We start from the raw sequence: 21732 nt of genomic DNA on the forward strand, positions 1-21732 counted from the left end.
ACATCAAGTCACCAACAGAGACCCCACAGCGCAAGGTCGGGCCACACGGGCACGGACCCCACCCAACAGGAAGTGAGATCCGCGCGACGCCACACACAAATAAATAATAAGATTTAATAAAAAAAAAAAAAAAAAAAAAAAAATTTAAAAATAAAATAAAATAAAAATAAGTAAATAATAAAAATAAAAATAATAAGTACATTAAAAATAAAAAAAAAATATAACAATAATAAATGAATAAAAGCCTGGCAGGCCACCAGACCGCAGTCCCCGCCGGCCGACAAGGCAATGAGGGGTGCGCCGAACCCCATCCCCCCATGCATGTGTACAAGGCCCCCAGAATGTCTACTGTGTAGTTAAAATTAGGAGGTCAGCCGTTACAGCCGACCTCCAGTCCCTATTGATGTGTGTACTGTAGCGTGAGTGAGATATGTATGCTTGTGGGAACTAATAATGCGATTAAAATTGGGGGACAGTAGCATTGCTAACCCAACAAGGGACTCCTCCCAGTGGCTCCACCCATTCGGCAGATGACTTTATGAATTTCTTTAATAAGAAAATTGAACTCATTAGAAAGGAGATTAAAGAAAACGCATCCCAGCTACAACTGGGTTCTATTAACACAGATACGACTGTATATACGACGGATACCGCCCTCCAAAATAGTCTCTCTCTTTTTGATGAAATAACATTAGAGGAATTATTACGGCATGTAAGTGGGATAAAACAAACAGCACGTTTACTTGACCCACTTCCTGGGAAACTTATCAAGGAGCTTTTTGTATCATTAGGTCCGTCAGTGCTAAATATTATAAACTTATCACTTTCCTCTGGCACTGTTCCCCTAGCATTCAAGAAAGTGGTTTTTCATCCTCTGCTCAAAAGACCTAACCTCGATCCTGACCTCATGGTAAACTACCGACCGGTGTCCCACCTTCCCTTTATTTCGAAAATCCTCGAAAAAATTGTTGCACAGCAGTTAAATGAACACTTAGTGTCTAACAATCTCTGTGAACCTTTTCAATCCGGTTTCAGGGCAAATCACTCTACGGAGACAGCCCTCGCAAAAATGACTAATGATCTACTGCTAACGATGGATTCTGATGCGTCATCTATGTTGCTGCTTCTTGATCTTGGCGCTGCTTTCGATACCGTCGATCATAATATTTTATTAGAGCGTATGAAAACACGTATTGGTATGTCAGACTTAGCCTTGTCTTGGTTTAACTCTTATCTTACTGACAGGATGCAGTGCGTCTCCCATAACAATGTGACCTCGGACTATGTTAAGGTAACGTGCGGAGTTCCTCAGGGTTCGGTTTTTGGCCCTGCACTCTTTAGCTGACCAACACACCGGATTGTCGTCAGCTGGAGGCGTGTCTTAGTGAAATTAAACAATGGATGTCCAATAACTTTTTGCAACTCAACGCCAAGAAAACGGAAATGCTGATAATCGGTCCTGCTAGACACCGACATTTATTTAATAATACCACCTTAACATTTGACAACCAAACAATTACACAAGGCGACTCAGTAAAGAATCTGGGTATTATCTTCGACCCAACTCTCTCGTTTGAGTCACACATTAAGAGTGTTACTAAAACGGCCTTCTTTCATCTCCATAGTATCGCTAAAATTTGTTAAATTTTGTCCACTAGCGACGCTGAGATCATTATTCATGCGTTCGTTACGTCTCCTCTTGATTACTGTAACGTATTATTTTCGGGTCTCCCTATGTCTAGCATTAAAAGATTACAGTTGGTACAAAATGCGGCTGCTAGATTTTTGACAAGAACAAGAAAGTTTGATCATATTACGCCTATACTGGCTCACCTGCACTGGCTTCCTGTGCACTTAAGATGCGACTCTAAGGTTTTACTACTTACGTATAAAATACTACATTGTCTAGCTCCAACCTATCTTGCCGATTGTATTGTACCGTATGTCCCGGCAAGAAATCTGCGTTCAAAGAACTCCGGCTTATTAGTGATTCCCAGAGCCCAAAAAAAATCTGCGGGCTATAGAGCGTTTTCTATTCGGGCTCTAGTACTATGGAATGCCCTCCCGGTATTAGTTAGAGATGCTACCTCAGTAGAAGCATTTAAGTCCCATCTTAAAACTAATTTGTATACTCTAGCCTTTAAATAGACCCCTTTTTTTAGACCAGGTGATCTGCCGTTTCTTTTATTTTCTCCTCTGCCCCCCTCTCTCTTGTGGAGGGGGGGGGGGGGGACACAGGTCCGGTGGCCATGGATGAAGTGCTGGCTGTCCAGAGTCGGCACCCGGGGTGGACCGCTCGCCTGTGCATCGGTTGGGGACATCTCTGCGCTGCTGACCCGTCTCCGCTCGGGATGGTTTCCTGCTGAACCCACTATGGACTGGACTCTTACTATTATGTTGGATCCACTATGGACTGGACTTTCACTAATATGTTAGATCCACTATGGACTGGACTTTCACAATATTATGTCAGACCCACTCGACATCCATTGCATTCGGTCTCCCCTAGAGGGGGGGGGGGGTTACCCACATATGTGGTCCTCTCCAAGGTTTCTCATAGTCATTCACATCGACGTCCCACTGGGGTGAGTTTTTCCTTGCCCTTATGTGGGCTCTGTACCGCGGATGTCGTTGTGGCTTGTGCAGCCCTTTGAGACACTTGTGATTTAGGGCTATATAAATAAACATTGATTGATACTTTGCGGATTATAAGTACAATTGGATATGGTTTAATGAATACAATGAAACACAATTAATGATATCAAGTCAACTTGTGTGTCCATTCTACTGGTCATTTAAGTGTGCCTTATAGTCTGAAAAATACAGTACAGTTAATGAAGTGTTGATTGTGGTTTTTGGATGTTTTTTCAAGGTCGCTTTATAGGCCTAGTATTTGAATTTCATATTTGCTTTGTACTTGCAATGTTTCACTATTTATAACACACATAGGAGGGAAATATGTATTTTAGTCTCTCATAAGTATTGTAGATGATGGGAAAAAATTCCAAAAGAGTGTAGTTGCCCATTAATAATTCTCTGGCAGCATCTAAATAGCTGTTGTGTGTCGCAGATAACGCAAACAGAGGTGGAGAGGCTGAAGGGCAACTACAGGCAGGCAGCGAGAGATTTTGCCCACGCAAAGAGGAAGTTCCAAGAATCCAGTAAAGGTACACAAGTCCTATTTTGCCTAATTTCTCTTGACATTTACAGTGCGTGACTAAACAGTTCATCTAAATGTTCATCTGACCTACTGTGTATCTGAATGCTCTCTTCCTGTGCGTGCACACAGACAAGGAGCGTAACCGAGCAAAGGAACGTTGTGTCAAGGCAACGCTCAGGCTCCACGAGGCGCACAATGAGTATGTGCTGTCTGTCCGTGCGGCACAAGTCTACCAGGAGCAGCACCACGCTCACATCCTGCCCGCCATGCTTAATGCCCTGCAGGCTCTGCAGCAGGAGGTGGTGCTCATCCTGTAAGATCACATTTCATATTGTGTCTGCTTTCAATTTCACTTGTCTCAGTGGAGTTTTCAGAAGGGAAATAGTGAGACCGTGGCACTCCAACCACTTAATAAAGATGTGTAATAGGCTTTTTAAAGAGCACATATATATATACATATATGTCATTTATTATACTAATAACTAATATTGATATCCAGCGAATAATGTCGCACATTTTCACACATTTTGTTGCCAGGCAAAATGTATGGCGCACAGACAATGTTTGCCTCATAAGCCAATAGTAGCAGACACACAATGAAAATGAAGTATTATTAGACAAGCTTATTCATACACTTACATTTTGCAATCACCGTGATGAATGTACATTACAATAAAATGTGTGAATGTGTATTATAAAGTGCATTACTACACACAGCAAGCTTTTCCTTTGCTATTTCACACATACTGTACATTCTTTATTGAATCGCTGTCAGTCTATTTGTAAAGACCCAAAATGTAAACGTTAACATACAGTATGCCTCTCGTTTCACATAGACATTTTGTGGTAACACAGTATATCTGTCCATTGTTTTTATTTGTCCATTCATATAACCCCAAATAGCAAAGATCTATTTTCATACGCACAGCATGTAAACATGTCTGTTTTTCCATCCGCATACACAGATTGTGTAAATACGTGTATTCCTATTGTTTGTCCATTCACATACACACACACAGCACACATATCTATTTTGCATGGAAGCACAGTAGCACAGTACAGCATGGGAACATCTATTTGTCCATTCATATACACACATTGTGTTAACATGTCTATTCGAATAGTTTTCACACACACACACACACACACACACACACACACACACACACACACACACACACACACACACACACACACACACACACACACACACACACACACACACACACACACAGAAAAACATCTATTTTCATACACACATCATGTATTTGTCCATTCACATACCTGTACTTGTCCATAACTGATTGTGTTAATGTATTGTATATGTCTATTTTTATCATTTGTCTATTCATACACCCAGATACTGGAAGCTATCTATTTTCATGCACATATCATGGAACGTCCGTCTGTTTGTCCATTCACATACACACATAATGTCAACATGTGTTGTTTCATGCATGTACAAACATGGACGTCTATTCTTCATACACAAATTGTTGTTCTATACACACCAAATACATGTTTGTTCATTCATATACACACCTACTGTGTTAATATACCATGTATCTGTCTAGTCTTATTGCTTGTCCATTTATACACCCACACAGTGCAAATATTTATTTTCATATACACAGCATGTAAACATGAGTCTGTCCATTCACATACACGCATCACGTAATATATCTATTCCTATTGTTTTCATTCACATACACACACAGTGAAATAATCTATTTTCATACACCAAACATGTAAACACTTTTCTGTTTGTCCATTCACATACACAACTTGTGTTAATATGTCTATTGTTATTGTTTTCATGCATATAAACACACAGCGAAAACATCTATTTTCATACACCAAGCATGTAAACATCTGTCTGTTTGTCCATTCACATACATGTCCATAACACATTGTGGTAATGTATTGTATATGTTGATTTTTATAATTTGCCTATTCATACACCCACACACTGCAAATATATATTCATAAACACATCACGTCAACATCCATATGTGTGTCTAGTCACACACACACATATTGTCAACATTTGTCGTTTCATGCATATGCAATTATGTAAATCTATTATTCACGCGCGAATTGTAACTCTCTTCACACATATCACAAATGTATACATATACATGTATATTCTAATATACACAGTGTCACCGTCTGTCCATTTTCATACACACACAGTGTAATATGCACATGAAATATACATTTTCTTTGACATACAGACAATTGTCTGTCTATTCACATACTGTATATCATTATTCTTGCATCCATTCAAGTATGAGTCTAATTTTCATTTCCACATGAACATCTGAGCCAGAAAGGAGATCCTGCAGGAGTATTTTGATATTTCCTCTCTGGTTCATCATGAAGTAGTGCACATCCACAGAGAGATGTCCACTGCTATTACGTCTATCGATCCGCTCACAGAGTATGAGAGCTTCATCCAACAGAACAGGTATCGAGGCTTCCCTTCCGATGATATGATCCTGCAGGCACGGAAACCAGCCTGGCTACAGCCATAATCATTTGAACTGTGTGTGTGTGTGTACAGGTCTGTGGGGGAGATTCCTGCTTGTGCAGAATTTGATTGCAGTCTTTTGGAAAACGCAGACACTGAGAAACTAAACTCCCAAGATGTGGAGTTAAATAACTTAACACTGGAGACGATCCAGCACAGGTGAGAACTAACAACACATCACATGTTCCACCTTGGAACACTTTTTGTTCTTCTGGACTTCCCATTTCTCTCCCCTCATGTCCAATGTGTGTCTCCATCTCCCTGGCCCAGGCTGACTTCAATAGAGGAGGAACTGCTGGACCTGACCCGGTCTCTGGGCTCCCAGCAGGTTGCAGCGGAACAGTTGGAGCTGGATTTGGAAATGGATGGAGGAGGAGACAAGAAGGGCCAGAGGTAACAGTAGAAAAGAGCATCATACAAGAATACAAATAGACGGAGTAGACATTGAAAGGGTAAAATAAACTAGATGTTTGGGAGTATTAATAGATGATGAAATGAACTGGAAATATCATATAAAAAATAAAGAACATAAGGTGGCAAGAAACATTTCAATAATAAACAAAGCAAAATACGTCCTTGGCCAAAAATCACTTCATGTTCTCTACTGCTCGCTAGTTTTACCATATCTGAGTTATTGTGTAGAAATATGAGGAAACCACTACAATTCACATTCATTAACTGTGTTACAAAAAAGATCAGTTAGACTGATACATAATGTTGGATATAGAGAATGTACAAACCATTTATTGAGGCAAAAATATTGAAGTTCAATGATTTGGTAAAATTGCACACAGCTAAAATGATGTATAAAGCAAACTATAACCTGCTACCCAAGAATGTACAACAATTCTTCTCAACTAAAGAGGAGAAATATAACCTTCGAGGAAAAACTAATTCAAAACATTTGTATGCTCGTACAACACTAAAAACCTTTAGTATATCAGTATGTGGAATTAAACTATTGAATGGATTAAGCAAAGTTAAACAATGTACTGATATGATGTTGGTTGTTCAAATTAATAGTGCTTACAAAGTACAAAGAAGAAGAATTATGAGAAATACCTTCAACCTTATTGAAAATGGGATATTCTTCATCTCAGTATGTTTATCATGACTGACTTAATTATATATTAGTAGGACTGCTGTATTAATTATTCACAAAGTAGTCATTCAATGAAGTATTTGTAAATGCTCTGAAGTGGGAAATGGGTAGAATTAAAAAAGCTTTGCTTCTTCCTACTCCTTTTCGGACATGATGGAAAGAGAAATGATATGAAATTGTGTGATGTATTATACTGTTAGTGTGTTAATGTTCAAAATAAACTAAAGAAAGAAAAGAAAGGTGAGTGGACTACAGGCTGAGCAGGACCTTTACCACACCCAAGTAGCAAAGTCCACACGGGAACATCTCATGTTGTGGTGTCAGGAAGCAGTGTTGTGGATCACACTACAAGGCCCGCATGGGAGGGATAGCAAACACATGGCGGACTACCTCCTACTGCCAGATGAACTTTTTAAAACATCATTTCTCTTATAATTATTCAATCTATAAATTGCCCGGATAACACAAATCCTTCACGGTACATTAGAAAATTAAAATGTCTTGCAGATGCAGTATCAGAAATCAACAGAATTGCTTAAATCGTTTTGCTTTATTTTTATCAGCACTTGTCACTAGGCACAGTTCAGTCATTGTATTAGTTCGAGGCCTGACCGTGGTAAACACATTTCAGGGAAGTAGGATTATTATAAATAAATCGAATGGTTTCATAGTCACAGCATTAAAACTTTTATGACCTTCTAGGGTAAATATGTTTCTTTAACATATCTAGAGGCCTCTAAAGATGAAATAACACCCAAATGTCACCTTTAGACTGGTTTTCTACTGCAAATGACAATACTCACCTGTACACCGGTGGATTCTCCAAGCGCCAATGCTATGGCCATCACCTGGCCACTACAACACAGCAACAACGTGGAAATACTTTGTCACATCCTTATTTATTCCTCTAAGTTAGAAAGTGGGCTTCACTCGCTGAAACCAGGTGTGTAAATTGTTCTGCAAAATACTGGTTAACTTGATGGATAGACGTTGTTGTTAGCATTGCGAGTTCCAGGTTGTCTTTCCATATCGCTCACAAGGCTCACTCACCAATGTGTGGAGCTGTTATTGATGTCGAAGATGAAGCGCATCAACAGAGTTCAGCTCCACTTAACATTTAGCGGACAACTGCTGAAAGCATTAAGTGGTGCCTCGAGTCCCATCGAGTCCATGTCCTTTTGACATTTTACGTGAAAGCCTTACCAATGTGGAGATGTTTTATTGATGAGGTAGGAGTTGAAAATGAATGTAATCAAAAAGTTGTTTTGCCAAAAGTTGGTCAACTCGAGATTGTTGCAATGAAGATACAGTAGCACCTGCTGTTAGCATTGTTCAGTCTGGCTTGGTAACAATCTTTATCCATCACAACAACATAATAATAGAAATTTAGACTAATACTGCATTGTAATACATCCATCCATCCATCCATTTTCTACCGCTTGTCCCTTTTGGGGTCGCGGGGGGTGCTGGAGCCTACCTCAGCTGCATTCGGGCGGAGGGCGGGGTACACCCTGGACAAGTTGCCACCTCATCGCAGGGCCAACACAGATAGACAGACAACATTCACACTCACATTCACATTCACACACTAGGGCCAATTTAGTGTTGCCAATCAACCTATCCCCAGGTGCATGTTTTTGGCGGTGGGAGTTAGCCGGAGTACCCGGAGGGAACCCACGCAGTCATGGGGAGAACATGCAAACTCCACACAGAAAGATCCTGAGCCCGGGTTTGAACTCAGGACTACTCAGGACCTTCGTTTTGTGAGGCACATGCACTAACCCCTGTTCCACCGTGCTGCCCATTGTAATAAATATAATACATAATAAATAAAGCATAATTTGACATGTAATTTAGGATGAAAATATGCAGAATATGCTTTATTATTATTTTTCAAATCTGCGGTGTGGCAAGGGACAAATCCATAAGCCGAAGTAAAACGATTAATTTATTACGAAGTATTAATGTTGCAAATAAATCACTGTTCTTTATTACATATAAAATACTTGTTGTGCCAACAAAAGCAAAACAGCGCCCTCATGCAGGGCGTAATGCCAAACATGCACAAACTTTTCTCACAAAATTGGTGCGAATAAATTGTCTTCAAAATGCCCATCCATCCATTTTCTACCGCTTATACCCTTTTGGGGTCGCGGGGGGCGCTGGAGCCTATCTCAGCTACAATTGGGCGGAAGGCGGGGTACACCCTGGACAAGTCACCACCTCATCGCAGGGCTGTCTTCAAAATGCTGCAGAATAAAAAAAGTTGTATTTCTTCACTTCAATGCTTCGTTTTGCCTTAATTTAAAAAAAAACCCATTAATAAACAAAGCTTTTTAAGTCATCTCATATGCCAGTTTTCTACATGTAGCTAATTGTGTTGTTTTGCGCAAAATCCTACAAACGTACCACATAAGTGTGGTAGGTACTAGTCCACACAGGAGGGAAATATAACATATTTCCAGAAGCTTCAGGCTGAGACACGTTTATGATGGTAGAAATATAACCAGCAGCAGCAGAGCTTCAGGCAGTCAATCCTCCGGGAGACGTGCAAGAATGTTTAGCCGGTGAAGCTGCAGCCAGAAAGGTTGCCTCTTTATGGATTCCACTTGTCGATTGAACATATTGACGTCTGTGTTGTGCTGTCTCTTGGCTTCCTTTGTGTGGGTTATTTGTTTGCTTACCAAAGCAAATGAGAGTGGACAAAGCGTATGTCTTGTTCACTCTGCTTGTTGGTTGGTCAGTCACCTCACAGGACTACCGGCTAGGTGGGTAATAAAATATTGGGGAAGGGCGTCTAAGGCAGGCTGAATAGCAGTGGGTAATAATTGTTTAATAATTGGGATTTAAACTTGTGTCTACACTCATGCAACCATAAAATAATGTGCGATAATGAAATACAAATTCCTTATGGCCAAATATTGCATTTTCTCGAATTGTAGCCTTCACACTAATAGAAGCCGTGTCATGATCTGCCTGACACTTTTGGGGTATTTGTGTGGTTTTTCGGTGTTTGGTGTTATTTGTGTTCTACTTTCTGGTTATGTCTTGCAGTGAATATACTACTGTTTCAGAGCCATGTTCCCCACACTTGCCTTTGATTGATGATCAGGGGACTCAATAGCCTCGGATCACTATTTAGGAGTGCTTCTCTGTCAATGTCGTTAGTTCTTGCGAGACTGGTTTCTTGTCTATAGCGACTATTGTTGAGGGTGTGCCTTTGGATTTTGGCCTGCCTACTATTTATTAAAATACCTTCTTTTTTTGCACTTCACCTACCTCTCTCTGTCAGTCTCTGTATCTTGGGGTGACGCCACCAGCTATCATGCGCAACCGTGACATAATGTCTCAATTAATCATATTTGTATGTCATTCACTTGAAACATATAAGAAAACACTCAATTTTTGCCCTCGGGCAGGAACTTTAACTTATTTTATTTTTATTGGCATTCAAGTTACTTATAAGGCCACTTCAGAGCATTGTCCATCCATCCATCCATTTTCTACCGCTTGTCCTTTTCGGGGGCGCAGAGGGTGCTGGAGCCTATCTCAGCTGTATTCGGGCGGAAGGTGGAGTACACCCTGGACAAGTCGCCACCTCATCACAGGGCCAACACAGATAGACAGACAACATTCACACTCACATTCACACTACTCAGTGGCCTTGTGGTTAGAGTGTCAGCCCTGAGATCGGTAGGTCGTGAGTTCAAACCCGAACGGCAGAGTCATACCAAAGACTAAAAAATGGGACCCATTACCTCCCCGCTTGGCACTCAGCATCAAGGGTTGGAATTGGGGGTTAAATTACCAAAATGATGCGGCCACCGCTGCTGCCCACTGCTCCCCTCACCTCCCAGGGGGTGATCAAGGGTGATGGGTCAAATGCAGAGAATAATTTCGCCACACCGAGTGTGTGTGTGACAATCATTGGTACTTTAACTTTAACTTTAACACAATTTAGTGTTGCCAGTCAACCTATCCCCAAGTGCATGTCTTTGGAGGTGGGAGGAAGCCGGAGTACCCGAGGGAACCCACGCAGTCACGGGGAGAACATGCAAACTCCACACAGAAAGATCCTGAGCGCAGGATCGAACCCAGGACCTTCGTATTGTGAGGCAGACACACTAACCCCTCTTCCACCATGCTGCCCTCAGACCATTGTGTCCATCCATTTTCATATTATGTTACATGTTCGTGTTTTTTATTTATTTATTTATTTTTTTTAACAAAATAATCCTAGGCCAGCACGGTGGAAGAGGGGTTAGTGCGTCTGCCTCACAATACGAAGGTCCTGAGCAGTCCTGGGTTCAATCCCGGGCTCAGGATCTTTCTGTGTGGAGTTTGCATGTTCTCCCCGTGACTGCGTGGGTTCCCTCCGGGTACTCCGGCTTTCTCCCACCTCCAAAGACATGCACCTGGGGATAAGTTGATTGGCAACACTAAATGGTCCCTAGTGTGTGAATGTGAGTGTGAATGTTGTCTGTCTATCTGTGTTGGCCCTGCGATGAGGTGGCGACTTGTCCAGGGTGTACCCCGCCTTCCGCCCGATTGTAGCTGAGATAGGCTCCAGTGCCCCTCGCGACCCCGAAGGGATTAAGCGGTAGAAAATGGATGGATGGATGGAAAATAATCCTAATATTTTGTCTTAAACTACTGCTTTACTTTGGAACCAAAAGAACCAGTACCAATAACCACCAAAGTAATCAGTCCAGAATATCTTTCACCTAAGTCTGCTGGGATAGGCTCCAGCTCTCTCATGAGCCTGAAAAGGATAATGGATGGTTATATGAATGATTTAAAAATGTATATCAGTATTAAATATTATTAGACAAATGCGTTTGTAAAGTTTTATGTGTGTATTTATTGAAACACATCACCTCGACTATAGACGCCTGGTACTATCTGCAATTCAATCAATCAATGTTTATTTATATAGCCCTAAATCACAAGTGTCATTGAATACATAAGCACCCCGAGCTATTGTTTGTTGAATTTCTAATAGACGTACTTTTAATGTGTTTTTTCTACTGGCACTATTTGACTTTTACGGACACAGATCAAGCTACGGTGGTACCTTGATTTTTGTTCGTAATCCGTTCCATAAATTCCGACGAAGACTGAATCGTAGGAAAATCGAGCAATTTTTCCCTTAAGAAATAGTGTTAATCCAATTAATCTATTCAAAACATTAAAAAATATTAACACAAAATACATTTTCCTAGAGAATAAAGTTTACATTGAGAAAACAATGTTAAATACATATAAATGATATATATATAATGGATAAATGAACATTTAACGTCACCTTTTTTGAAAATTCTTGGTAGCAAAGACAACGACGAGCAGAAAGGTAGAAGGGATGGGAGAGACACATGGACGCCACCTCCGTACTTGGCTATGAGTTATTTTTTAAATTCAAATGTGTTTCTCACCTTCTTTCTTTGGCACAATGGTGGCTGATTTTGCAGCTGCATTTAATAAAAAAAAGCATGGCGAGTGTAAATGTGTCAGTTAGCAAAGAACTACAGAGTCAACCATTGATGACATCAAAAAGCGCTGCCCCAGTGGCTCCTGGAGCTTTTTCAAAAATGCATGAAAACATAAAAAGATGAGGGAAAAATATGTTTTTTGTTTTAATATGGTTTCTGTAGGAGGACAAACATGACACAAACTATCCCGATTGTTAGAAAGCCCACTGTTTAATATGTTTGTGTTTATGCTTCACTGATGAGAGTATTTGGCAAGTGCCGTTTAATTTAGGCGATCCATGAACCTGTATATATGTGTATATATATCAGTGACGTGCAGTCAGGGGAGGCAGGTGAGGCGGGGCCTCACGTGCCATCATGGAAAGAAAAAAATGTAGAAAGAAAAAAAAAAAAATGTAATTGTTATATGTATCCAATGATTATACTATAAAGTTATTTTCCATTTAACTTCACCAGTTTTAAATTATTTTTATTCAAAATCACAGAATTTTCACATTTGCCGTTCAAATACTGAGAAGAGACTTGTGGTGATCAGCAGCCAGTTGAGGCACGTCACTGAGTTGAGCCTCACCATGGATTGCGCAATGACTCGGCTAACTGCTGGCCTGCTGTGCAGTGAGACCGTATTGCTTTATTAATTATATTATACATTTCCATAGTTTAGTTAGCGGAGGTATATAATGTACAGTGTATTTTGTCAACAACTGTATGTGTGTAATGCATTTCTTGTGCTGAGCAATCATAAAACTGCTGCGAAGACGCACTGGGTGAGGCTCGCAGTAATCTGGCCTCCTGGTGGTAGAGGGCGGTAGTGATCCCAGAGATCATTCATGCGACTACTCGGCTGCAGAAGAAGTGACAACAAGCAGCAACAATTAGCAGCGATCGTTTATTTTTTCCTCTTGCCTGAACTTTTAACAAGGAGGATTACATATCTAAAATAGAACAGTTTTCTAAACTGGACTTTCAATCGAAGCAGGAGGTAATACTTAAAGGAAGATCTCCATCGAGACAGAGAGACTTTTAAAACTGAAGAAAGATAAGGAAGACTTCTATAAACAAGTTATCGATGCTTTTGTTCAAAAGGAGCTGCGCATGGACTTCATTTATAAGTAAAGATAAGACCGTAATAATGTTTTTTTTTTTTTATCAAATGTGCTTTTTGTGTGTTACAGTTTGTAAGTGTAAAGTTAAAGTTAAGTTAAAATACCAATTATTGTCACACACACTATGTGTGGTGAAATTTGTCCTCTGCATTTGACCCATCCCCTTGCTCACCCCCTGGGAGGTGAGGGGAGCAGTGGGCAGCAGCGGCGCCGCGTCCGGGAATAATTTTTGTTGATTTAACCCCCAATTCCAACCCTTGATGCTGAGTGCCAAGCAGGGAAGAATTCTGGTATGAGCTTTTAAACATAACCTGTTAACTGCTGCCAATCAAATGGTGAATAAGATACTCTTTAGGGTTCATATGTTTGTAAATCTGACTGTGATGAAGTCAGTGCCTCACCAGCCATGAACCTCACAGCACGTCACTGTTATATGTATATACAGTATATGAGGTAGATCACCTCGACTTGGTCATTTGATAAGTACCGTATTTTCCGCACTATAAGGCGCACCGGATTATTAGCCGCACCTTCTATGAATTACATATTTCATAATTTTGTCCACCAATAAGCCGCCCCGGACTAAAAGCCGCGCCTACGCTGCGCTAAAGTGAATGTCAAAAAAACGCTGCGCTAAAGTGAATGTCAAAAAAACAGTCAGATAGTTCAGTCAAACTTTAATAATATATTGAAAACCAGCGTTCTAACAACTCTGTCCCAAAATGTACGCAAATGTGCAATCACAAACATAGTAAAATTCAAAATGGTGTAGAGCAATAAATAGCAACATAATGTTGCTCGAACGTTAATGTCACAACACACAAAATAAACATAGCGCTCACCTTCTGAAGTTATTCTTCATTCGTAAATCCTTCGAATTCTTCGTCTTCGGTGTCCGAATTGAAAAGTTGCGCAAGCGTGGTATCCAAAATGGCCGGTTCCGTCTCGTAGAAGTCATCGGGAGTCAGTGTCGCTGTTGTTCTGTGAATCCTGCCTTCCGGAAAGCTCGGACCACAGTTGTGACCGAAATATCTGCCCAAGCATTTACGATCCACTGGCAAATGTTGGCGTATGTCGTCCGAGGCTGTCTGCCCGTCTTAGTGAAGGTGTGTTCGCCTTCGGAGCTGTGTGAAAAAAGCCACCCGGCCTCTTCGCGTAAACTTCCCTTAACCACTCGCTCATCTTTTCTTCATCCATCCATCCCTTCGAGTTAGCTTTTATGATGACGCCGGCTGGAAAGGTCTCTTTTGGCAAGGTCTTCCTTTTGAATATCACCATGAGTGGAAGTTAGCATGGCAAGCTAGAACCACAGTGAAGGATGACTTCTCATTCCCTGTGGAGCGAATATTCACCGTACGTGCTCCCGTTCCACAGTGCGGTTCAGTTGCTGTGAAATACGGTAGTAATCCGTGTGCGGATGGAGAGATTGCGTCTTTTTATGAACCGGATCGTTTAGTAGGAGCCATTTTGTGGTCTTTACAGATGTAAACAGGAAATGAAACGTACGGTGATATCCGCGCGTTTTTTCTTCTTCTTCCGGGGGCGGGTGAAGCGCTTCCTGTTCTATGGGGGCGGGTGAAGCGCTTCCTGTTCTATGGGGGCGGGTGCTTTCCTTGGCGGTTGCTTGCGTAGAAGAAGAAGCGCTTCCTGTTCTACCGGGAAAAAAGATGGCGGCTGTTTACCGAAGTTGCGAGATCGAAACTTTATGAAAATTAATCGTAATAAAGCGCACCGGGTTATAAGGCGCACTGTTAGCTTTTGAGAAAATGTGTGGTTTTTAGGTGCGCCTTATAGTGCGGAAAATACGGTAGCACGCCTGCTGAAAAAGTGTGGACACCCCTGGTTTACATGTATAACTTTCTTCAGCGCTGCCACAAAAGGCGTTTTTTCTGCTACTCTTTTTTTGTCTCATTTTGACAACCAAATGTTTAATGCTGTGCTTGAATGCATAAAGGTGAGCTTTGTTGATGGTATTGACTTGTGTAGACAAGCTTTTTTTACTTGTTATTGACTTGTGTGGAGTGCGTATCAGGCATATTTGGTCAGTGCATGACTGCAAGCTAATCGATGCGAACATGTTCTCTGTGTATTAAATGTATAGTTGCATGTCTCATGTAGGGCTGGGCGATATGGCCTTTTATTAATATCTCAATATTTTTAAGCCATGTCAAGATACCCGATATATATCTCGATATTTTGCCTTAGCCTTGAATGAACACTTGATGCATATAATCACACCAGTATGATGATTATATGTGTCTACATTAAAACATTCTTGTTCATGCTGCATTCATATATGCTCATTTTAAACGTTCATGCAGAGAGGGAAATCACAACCAAGTCAATTTACCAAAACTGTATTTATTAAACAGTTATTAAGCAGTGGCACAAACATTCATGTCATTTCAAAACAGAAAGTGCAAGATTGTCAGAGACATTTTAAAACAAGCTATTAGTGCACTTTTGTGCAGGATGTCACTAAGATGACATATCAAAACAACACTAAATTAAAGTGCACTTTTTGTACAGAACGCAACTACAATAGTTTAAAACAAATAAAGTGCACTTTTGTGCATGATGTCACTCAAGATATTTCAATAACTGTCAAATAAAAATTTGCTGCATAATAGGAAATACAATTGTGTATGTCCTTCGCTATGTGGTAGGTTACTGTGGACTTACTACTGTTTTATTTCTCTGTGAGAAGGAGAGACAAGAAGAGTGAGAAACACCTGTAGTGTAATGCCCGCAGCTAATAGCAACTGCGTGAGAACGTATACTCGAATATCACGATATAGTCATTTTCTACATCGCACATAGACAAACCTGCGATATTCGATATATCGCCCAGCCCTAGTCTCATGACACATTTTTATGTAATATTGGCTGCATTTCTGATAGTTGTTTGTGTGCCATGTTGTTCCAGACCACAGCAAATGTTATCCAGCTTGCCAAAGATTGTAATAAATCCATTATAAGAAGACAGCCTGCAGTTTCCTTTAACATGGACACACATCTATACCTTTGATACTTCTAAGCCAGTAATTTCCAGGCCTTATCTCACCTTCTGAATAGCGTTCTTGTTACTAATGTTTTCCAATGTTGTAAAAATGTGTAGAATAAATATTAATTTTCAACATTTCTAAAAAACAAAGATTTGCGTCAGCCTGCGACAAACGTTTCTTTCAGCATTGCGTGGTGCCAGTCAGGTGGCTGTTACAAACAACACAAATACCTGTGCAAGCAGATATTCTCAAACATGAAAATCAAATCCAAACATTGCACCCGCCTCACAGATAAGAGCTTGCAGTCTCATATAGTTAATATAGACAATTACATCATGTGTTGATTTCATTATAAGACTTATTAAAGGCTTCCAATTTTTTGCAGCTCCTGATAGATTTATTTTTTGTATTTTTGGTCAAATATGACTCTTTCAACATTTTGGGTTGCCGGCCCATGGACTAGATCAGTGGTTCTTAACCTTGTTGGAGGTACCGAACCCCACCGGTTTCATATGTGCATTCATCGAACCCTTCTTTAGGGAAAATGTTTTTTCTTAATTTAATCTTAATTTATAAATATTAATCAAGAAATGATGTTATTATATTGAAGAAATACTAATAAATATATATTTTACAAACAGAAAGTTACAGGAATGTACACATGATCCCATGTTTACATCTCATTGTGCAACATGTGAATGTTTTAGTGGGAACTAAATGCGATATCTAAAAGGGGTACAAATTATTTCCAAAGCAGGAACCCCACCCAGACATACAATACTAGTGCACAGCTCATGAAAAACAGTATTTTGTTGTTATTGTCATTGTAAGTGGGCCAAAACACTTAAATAAGAAAATAATCTCATGGAAATGACTGCTGTCATTTGATTATAATAATAAAACATTTAACTTGTTATTTAGTCAGGTTTGGGACAGGTGTGCTGCTGGTGTGGCCACAGTGCATGTGCACGTCTGACGTCACTCACATGTGCTCCACTGAATGCTCAAGGAGTTTTTACGTTTGCTCACACATATGGAAAAATGACCTTGTGGCGGAGGCTCCACCGAACCCCTAAGGCCGACTCACCGAACCCCTAGGGTTCGATCGAACCCAGGTTAAGAACCACTGGACTAGATTGTTAGGCACAATGTTTGGCTGTATGATAACTCAGCAAGCTCTTCGGGAAAAATTTGACTGAAATCCAAATCCCACGAAAAGTAGGGCGTACAAAAACCAAGGTACCACTGAATGTCACAGTACAATACAATAATACATGCTAGTAGTTTTAAACCCAGCTGCTTGGTAACTATTGGACCAAACCAATGCTGGGATAATTCAACCCAGCAAGATGGAATTCGTATTTAACCCAGCTAGATGGGTTATATATTAATTCCAAATGCTGGGTCCTTTCAACTCCGATGCTGAGTTAATTATACAAAATAAATTGGTTATCGTTATGTTTTATGGAGTCCAAACGTCATAATGATGTATGATGCCTACAGGAAGAAATAAAAAAATTCCACTTGTAGTTTTTAAACAGTCTGCCATCTTTCTTTGTAGAACAGATTCACTACACTGCATATACTTCATAATATAATAATACTATGAAAATGGTCTTTTAAACAATCTTGAGACAATGTTTTGCATGGACTGCATCGATAAAAATGGTCAACTGTTTTATTGCTTTGACACCATGATTATATGAGAGACTCACCCAAGAAATTAGCTATTCCATACACCATCCTCACTCATAGTTTCAACTTTTAGTTCTTCTTTAAGGTGTAACTAACATTTTCTACTTAAAACTGAGTTTGATTGCAATTAAATGTTCCAAGCAAGCAAGTAATACATATTTTTAGCAATGCATTAACAATAAATTATCCATCTATTCATCCATCTTCTTTCGTTTATCTGAGCTCGGGTCGCGGGGGCAGCAGCCTAAACAGGGAAGCCCAGATTTCCCTCTCCACAGCCACTTCATCCAGCTCCTCCCGGGGGATCCCAAGGCATTCCCAGGCCAGCCGGGAGACATAGCCCAAACCACCTCATCTGGCTACTCTTGATATGGAAGAGCAGCTGCTTTACTTTGAGCTCCTCCTGAATGACTCACCCTATCTCTAAGGGAAAGCCCTGCCACCCGACAGAGGAAACTCATTTCGGCCGCTTGTACCCGTGATCTTGTCCTTTTGGTCATAACCCAAAGCTCATGACCATAGGTGAGGATGGGAACGTAGATCGACCGGTAAATTGAGAGCTTAGTCTTCCGGCTCAGCTTCTTCTTCACTACGACGGACCGATGCAGGGTCGGCATCACTGCAGACGCCACACCGAACCGCCTGTCAATCTCATGATACACTCTTCCCTCACTTGTGAACAAGACTCCGAGGTACTTGAACTCCTCATCTTGGGGCAAGATCTCCTCTCCAACCCGTAGATGACACTCCACCCCTTTTCGGGCGAGAACCATGGACTCAGAGTTGGAGGTGCTGATTGGAGGTTCTGATTCTCATCCCAGTCGCTTCACACTCTGCTGCAAACCGATCCAGTGAGAGTTGAAGATCCTGGCCAGATGAAACCATCAGGACCACATCATCTGCAAAAAGCAGAGACCTAATCCAACAGCCACCAAATCGGATCCCCTTAATGCCCTGACTGCGCCTAGAAATTCTGACCATAAAAGTTACAAAACAGAATTGGTGACAAAGGGCAGCCCTGGCGGAGTCCAACCCTCCCCACAGGACTTCTCAAGGGACACGGTTGAAGGCCTTCTCCAAGTCCACAAAGCACGTGTAGACTGGTTGGGCAAACTCCCATGCACCCTCAAGAACCTTGCTGAGAATATAGAGCTGGTCCACAGTTCCACGACCAGGATGAAAACCACACTCCTTCTCCTGAATCCGAGGTTCGACTATCCGGCGTAGCCTCCTCTCCAGTACACCTGAATAGACCTTACTGGGGCTGAAGAGTGTGATCCCACGATAGTTAGAACACACCGTCCGGTTCCCCTTCCTAAAGAGAGGAACCACCATCATGGTCTTCCAATTTCTGAGGCACCAATCTCGATGTCAACGCAATGCTGCAGAGTCAACCAAGACAGCCCCACATCATCTAGAGCTTTCATGAGGAGTTTTTTTTAACTACCTTGGCAACCTCAGCCCCAGAAGTAGGAGAGCCCACCACAGATTCCCCAGGTACTGCTTCCTCATAGGAAGACGTGTAGGTGGGATTGAGGAGGTCTTCGAAGTATTCCCTCCATCGATCCACAACGTCCTGAGTCGAGGTCAGCAGAACACCATCCCCACCATATACGGTGCTGACAGTGCACTATTTCCCCCTCTTGAGGCAGCGGATGGTGGTCCAGAATCGCTCCGAAGCCATCCGGAAGTCGTTTTCCATGACTTTGCCAAACTCCTCCCATGTCCGAGTTTTTGCCTCTGCGACCACCAAAGCCGCCTGGCCTGTTGGTACCTGTCCGCTGCTGTCGGGGTCCCATGAGCCAAAAGGACCCGATAGGACTCCTTCTTCAGCTTGATGGCATCCCTCACCGCTGGTGTCCACCAGCAGGTTCTGGGATTACCGCCACGACAGGCACCAGCCACCTTGCTGCCACAGCTCCAATCGTCCGCCTCAACAATAGAGGTACAGAACATGGCCCCCTTGGACCCAATGTCCAGCGCCTCTCTCTGACGGGAGACTCTGCCAGACGTTCCCAGCAGACCCTCACAATGCATTTGGGCCTGCCAGGTCTGACCGGCATCCTCCCTTACCATCAGAGCAAACTCACCACCAGGTGGTGATCGGTAGGAATTTCGTCTTTCTCTTCACCCGAGTGTCCAAAACATGAGACCGCAAATCCGATGACACAACGGCAAAGTCGATCATCAAACTGCGGCCTAGGGTGTCCTGGTGCCAACTGCACATATGCATCCTTATGTTTGGACATGGTGAAAAGCACTAAAGTGCAATAACAAAACACCAAAATCTGGCCGGGGGTTCTTTTCCAAACACGCCTCTCCAAGTTTCACTGTCGTTGGCAATGTGAACGTTGAAGTCACCCAGCAGAACAAGGGAATCACCCGAGGTACTCCCTCGAGGAAATCCAAAAAGGGTGGGTACTTTGAACTGCTGTTCGGTGCATAAGCACAAACAACAGTCAGGACCCGTCTCCCCACCCGACGGCGGAGTAAAGTTGCCCTTTTTAAACTCCAACGTACAGGCTCTGAGCCGAGGGGGAATAACAATTGCCATCCCACCCCTCTTGCTTGAGTTGCTTAAGTTGTTCAACAGTCTAGGGTCTCCGTTGTGGTATTTTCCGCTTCATAATGCGCCATATATTTTCAATGGGAGACAGGTCTGGACTACAGGCAGGCCAGTCTAGTACCCACACTCTTTTACTATGAAGCCACATTGTTGTAACACATGGCTTGGCGTTGTCTTGCTGTAATAAGCAGGGACGTCCATGATAACGTTGCTTGGATGGCAACATATGTTGCTCCAAAACCTGTATGTATCTTTCAGCATTAATGGTGCCTTCACAGATGTGTAAGTTACCCATGCCTTGGGCACTAATGCACCCCCATGCCATCACAGATGCTGGCTTTTCAACTTTGCGTTTATAACAATCCGGATGGCTCTTTTCCTCTTTGGTACGGAGGACACAACGTCCACAGTTTCCCAAAAAACATTTAAATGTGAACTCGTCCGACCACAGAACACTTTTCCACTTTGCATCAGTCCAGATGAGCTCGGGCCCAGCAAAGGGGCAGCGTTTCTGGGTGTTGTTGATAAATGGCTTTCGCTTTGCATAGTAGAGTTTTAACTTGCACTTACAGATGTAGCGACGAACTGTAGTTACTGACAGTGGTTTTCTGAAGTGTTCCTGAGCCCATGTGGTGATATCTTTTAAACACTGATGTCGCTTTTTGATGCAGTACCGCCTGAGAGATCGAAAGTCCGTAATATCATCGCTTACGTGCAGTGATTTCTTTCGATTGTATGAACCATTTGATGATATTACGGACCGTAGATGGTGAAATCCCTAAATTTCTTGCAATAGCTCATTGAGAAATGTTGTTCTTAAACTGTTGAACAATTTGCTCACGCATTTGTTCACAAAGTGGTGACCCTCGCCCCATCCTTGTTTGTGAATGACTGAGCATTTCATGGAAGCTGCTTTTATACCCAATCATGGCACCCACCTGTTACCAATAAGCTTGTTCACCTGTGGGATGTTCCAAATATGTATTTGATGAGCACTCCTCAACGTTCTTAGTCTTTTTTGCCACTTGCACCAGCTTTTTTGAAACATGTTGCAGGCATCAAATTCCAAATAAGCTAAT

At 41.7% G+C, this 21732-nt stretch overlaps 1 protein-coding gene across 2 annotated transcripts in view; it reads left to right on the top strand.

The window, feature by feature from the left end:
• fes (FES proto-oncogene, tyrosine kinase) overlaps positions 1–21732 on the top strand; it is a 73921-nt gene that overhangs the window by 26802 nt on the left and 25387 nt on the right. For both annotated transcript variants that reach the window (XM_061963523.2, XM_061963524.2), the window contains exons 4-8: positions 3071–3167; positions 3290–3473; positions 5490–5627; positions 5724–5849; positions 5961–6083. In XM_061963523.2, coding sequence (XP_061819507.2) covers positions 3071–3167; positions 3290–3473; positions 5490–5627; positions 5724–5849; positions 5961–6083 — 668 coding nt within the window. The remainder of the gene's footprint in view (positions 1–3070; positions 3168–3289; positions 3474–5489; positions 5628–5723; positions 5850–5960; positions 6084–21732) is intronic.

The sequence above is a fragment of the Nerophis lumbriciformis genome, linkage group LG06 (assembly GCF_033978685.3).
Source record: "Nerophis lumbriciformis linkage group LG06, RoL_Nlum_v2.1, whole genome shotgun sequence".
Lineage (NCBI taxonomy): Eukaryota > Metazoa > Chordata > Actinopteri > Syngnathiformes > Syngnathidae > Nerophis > Nerophis lumbriciformis.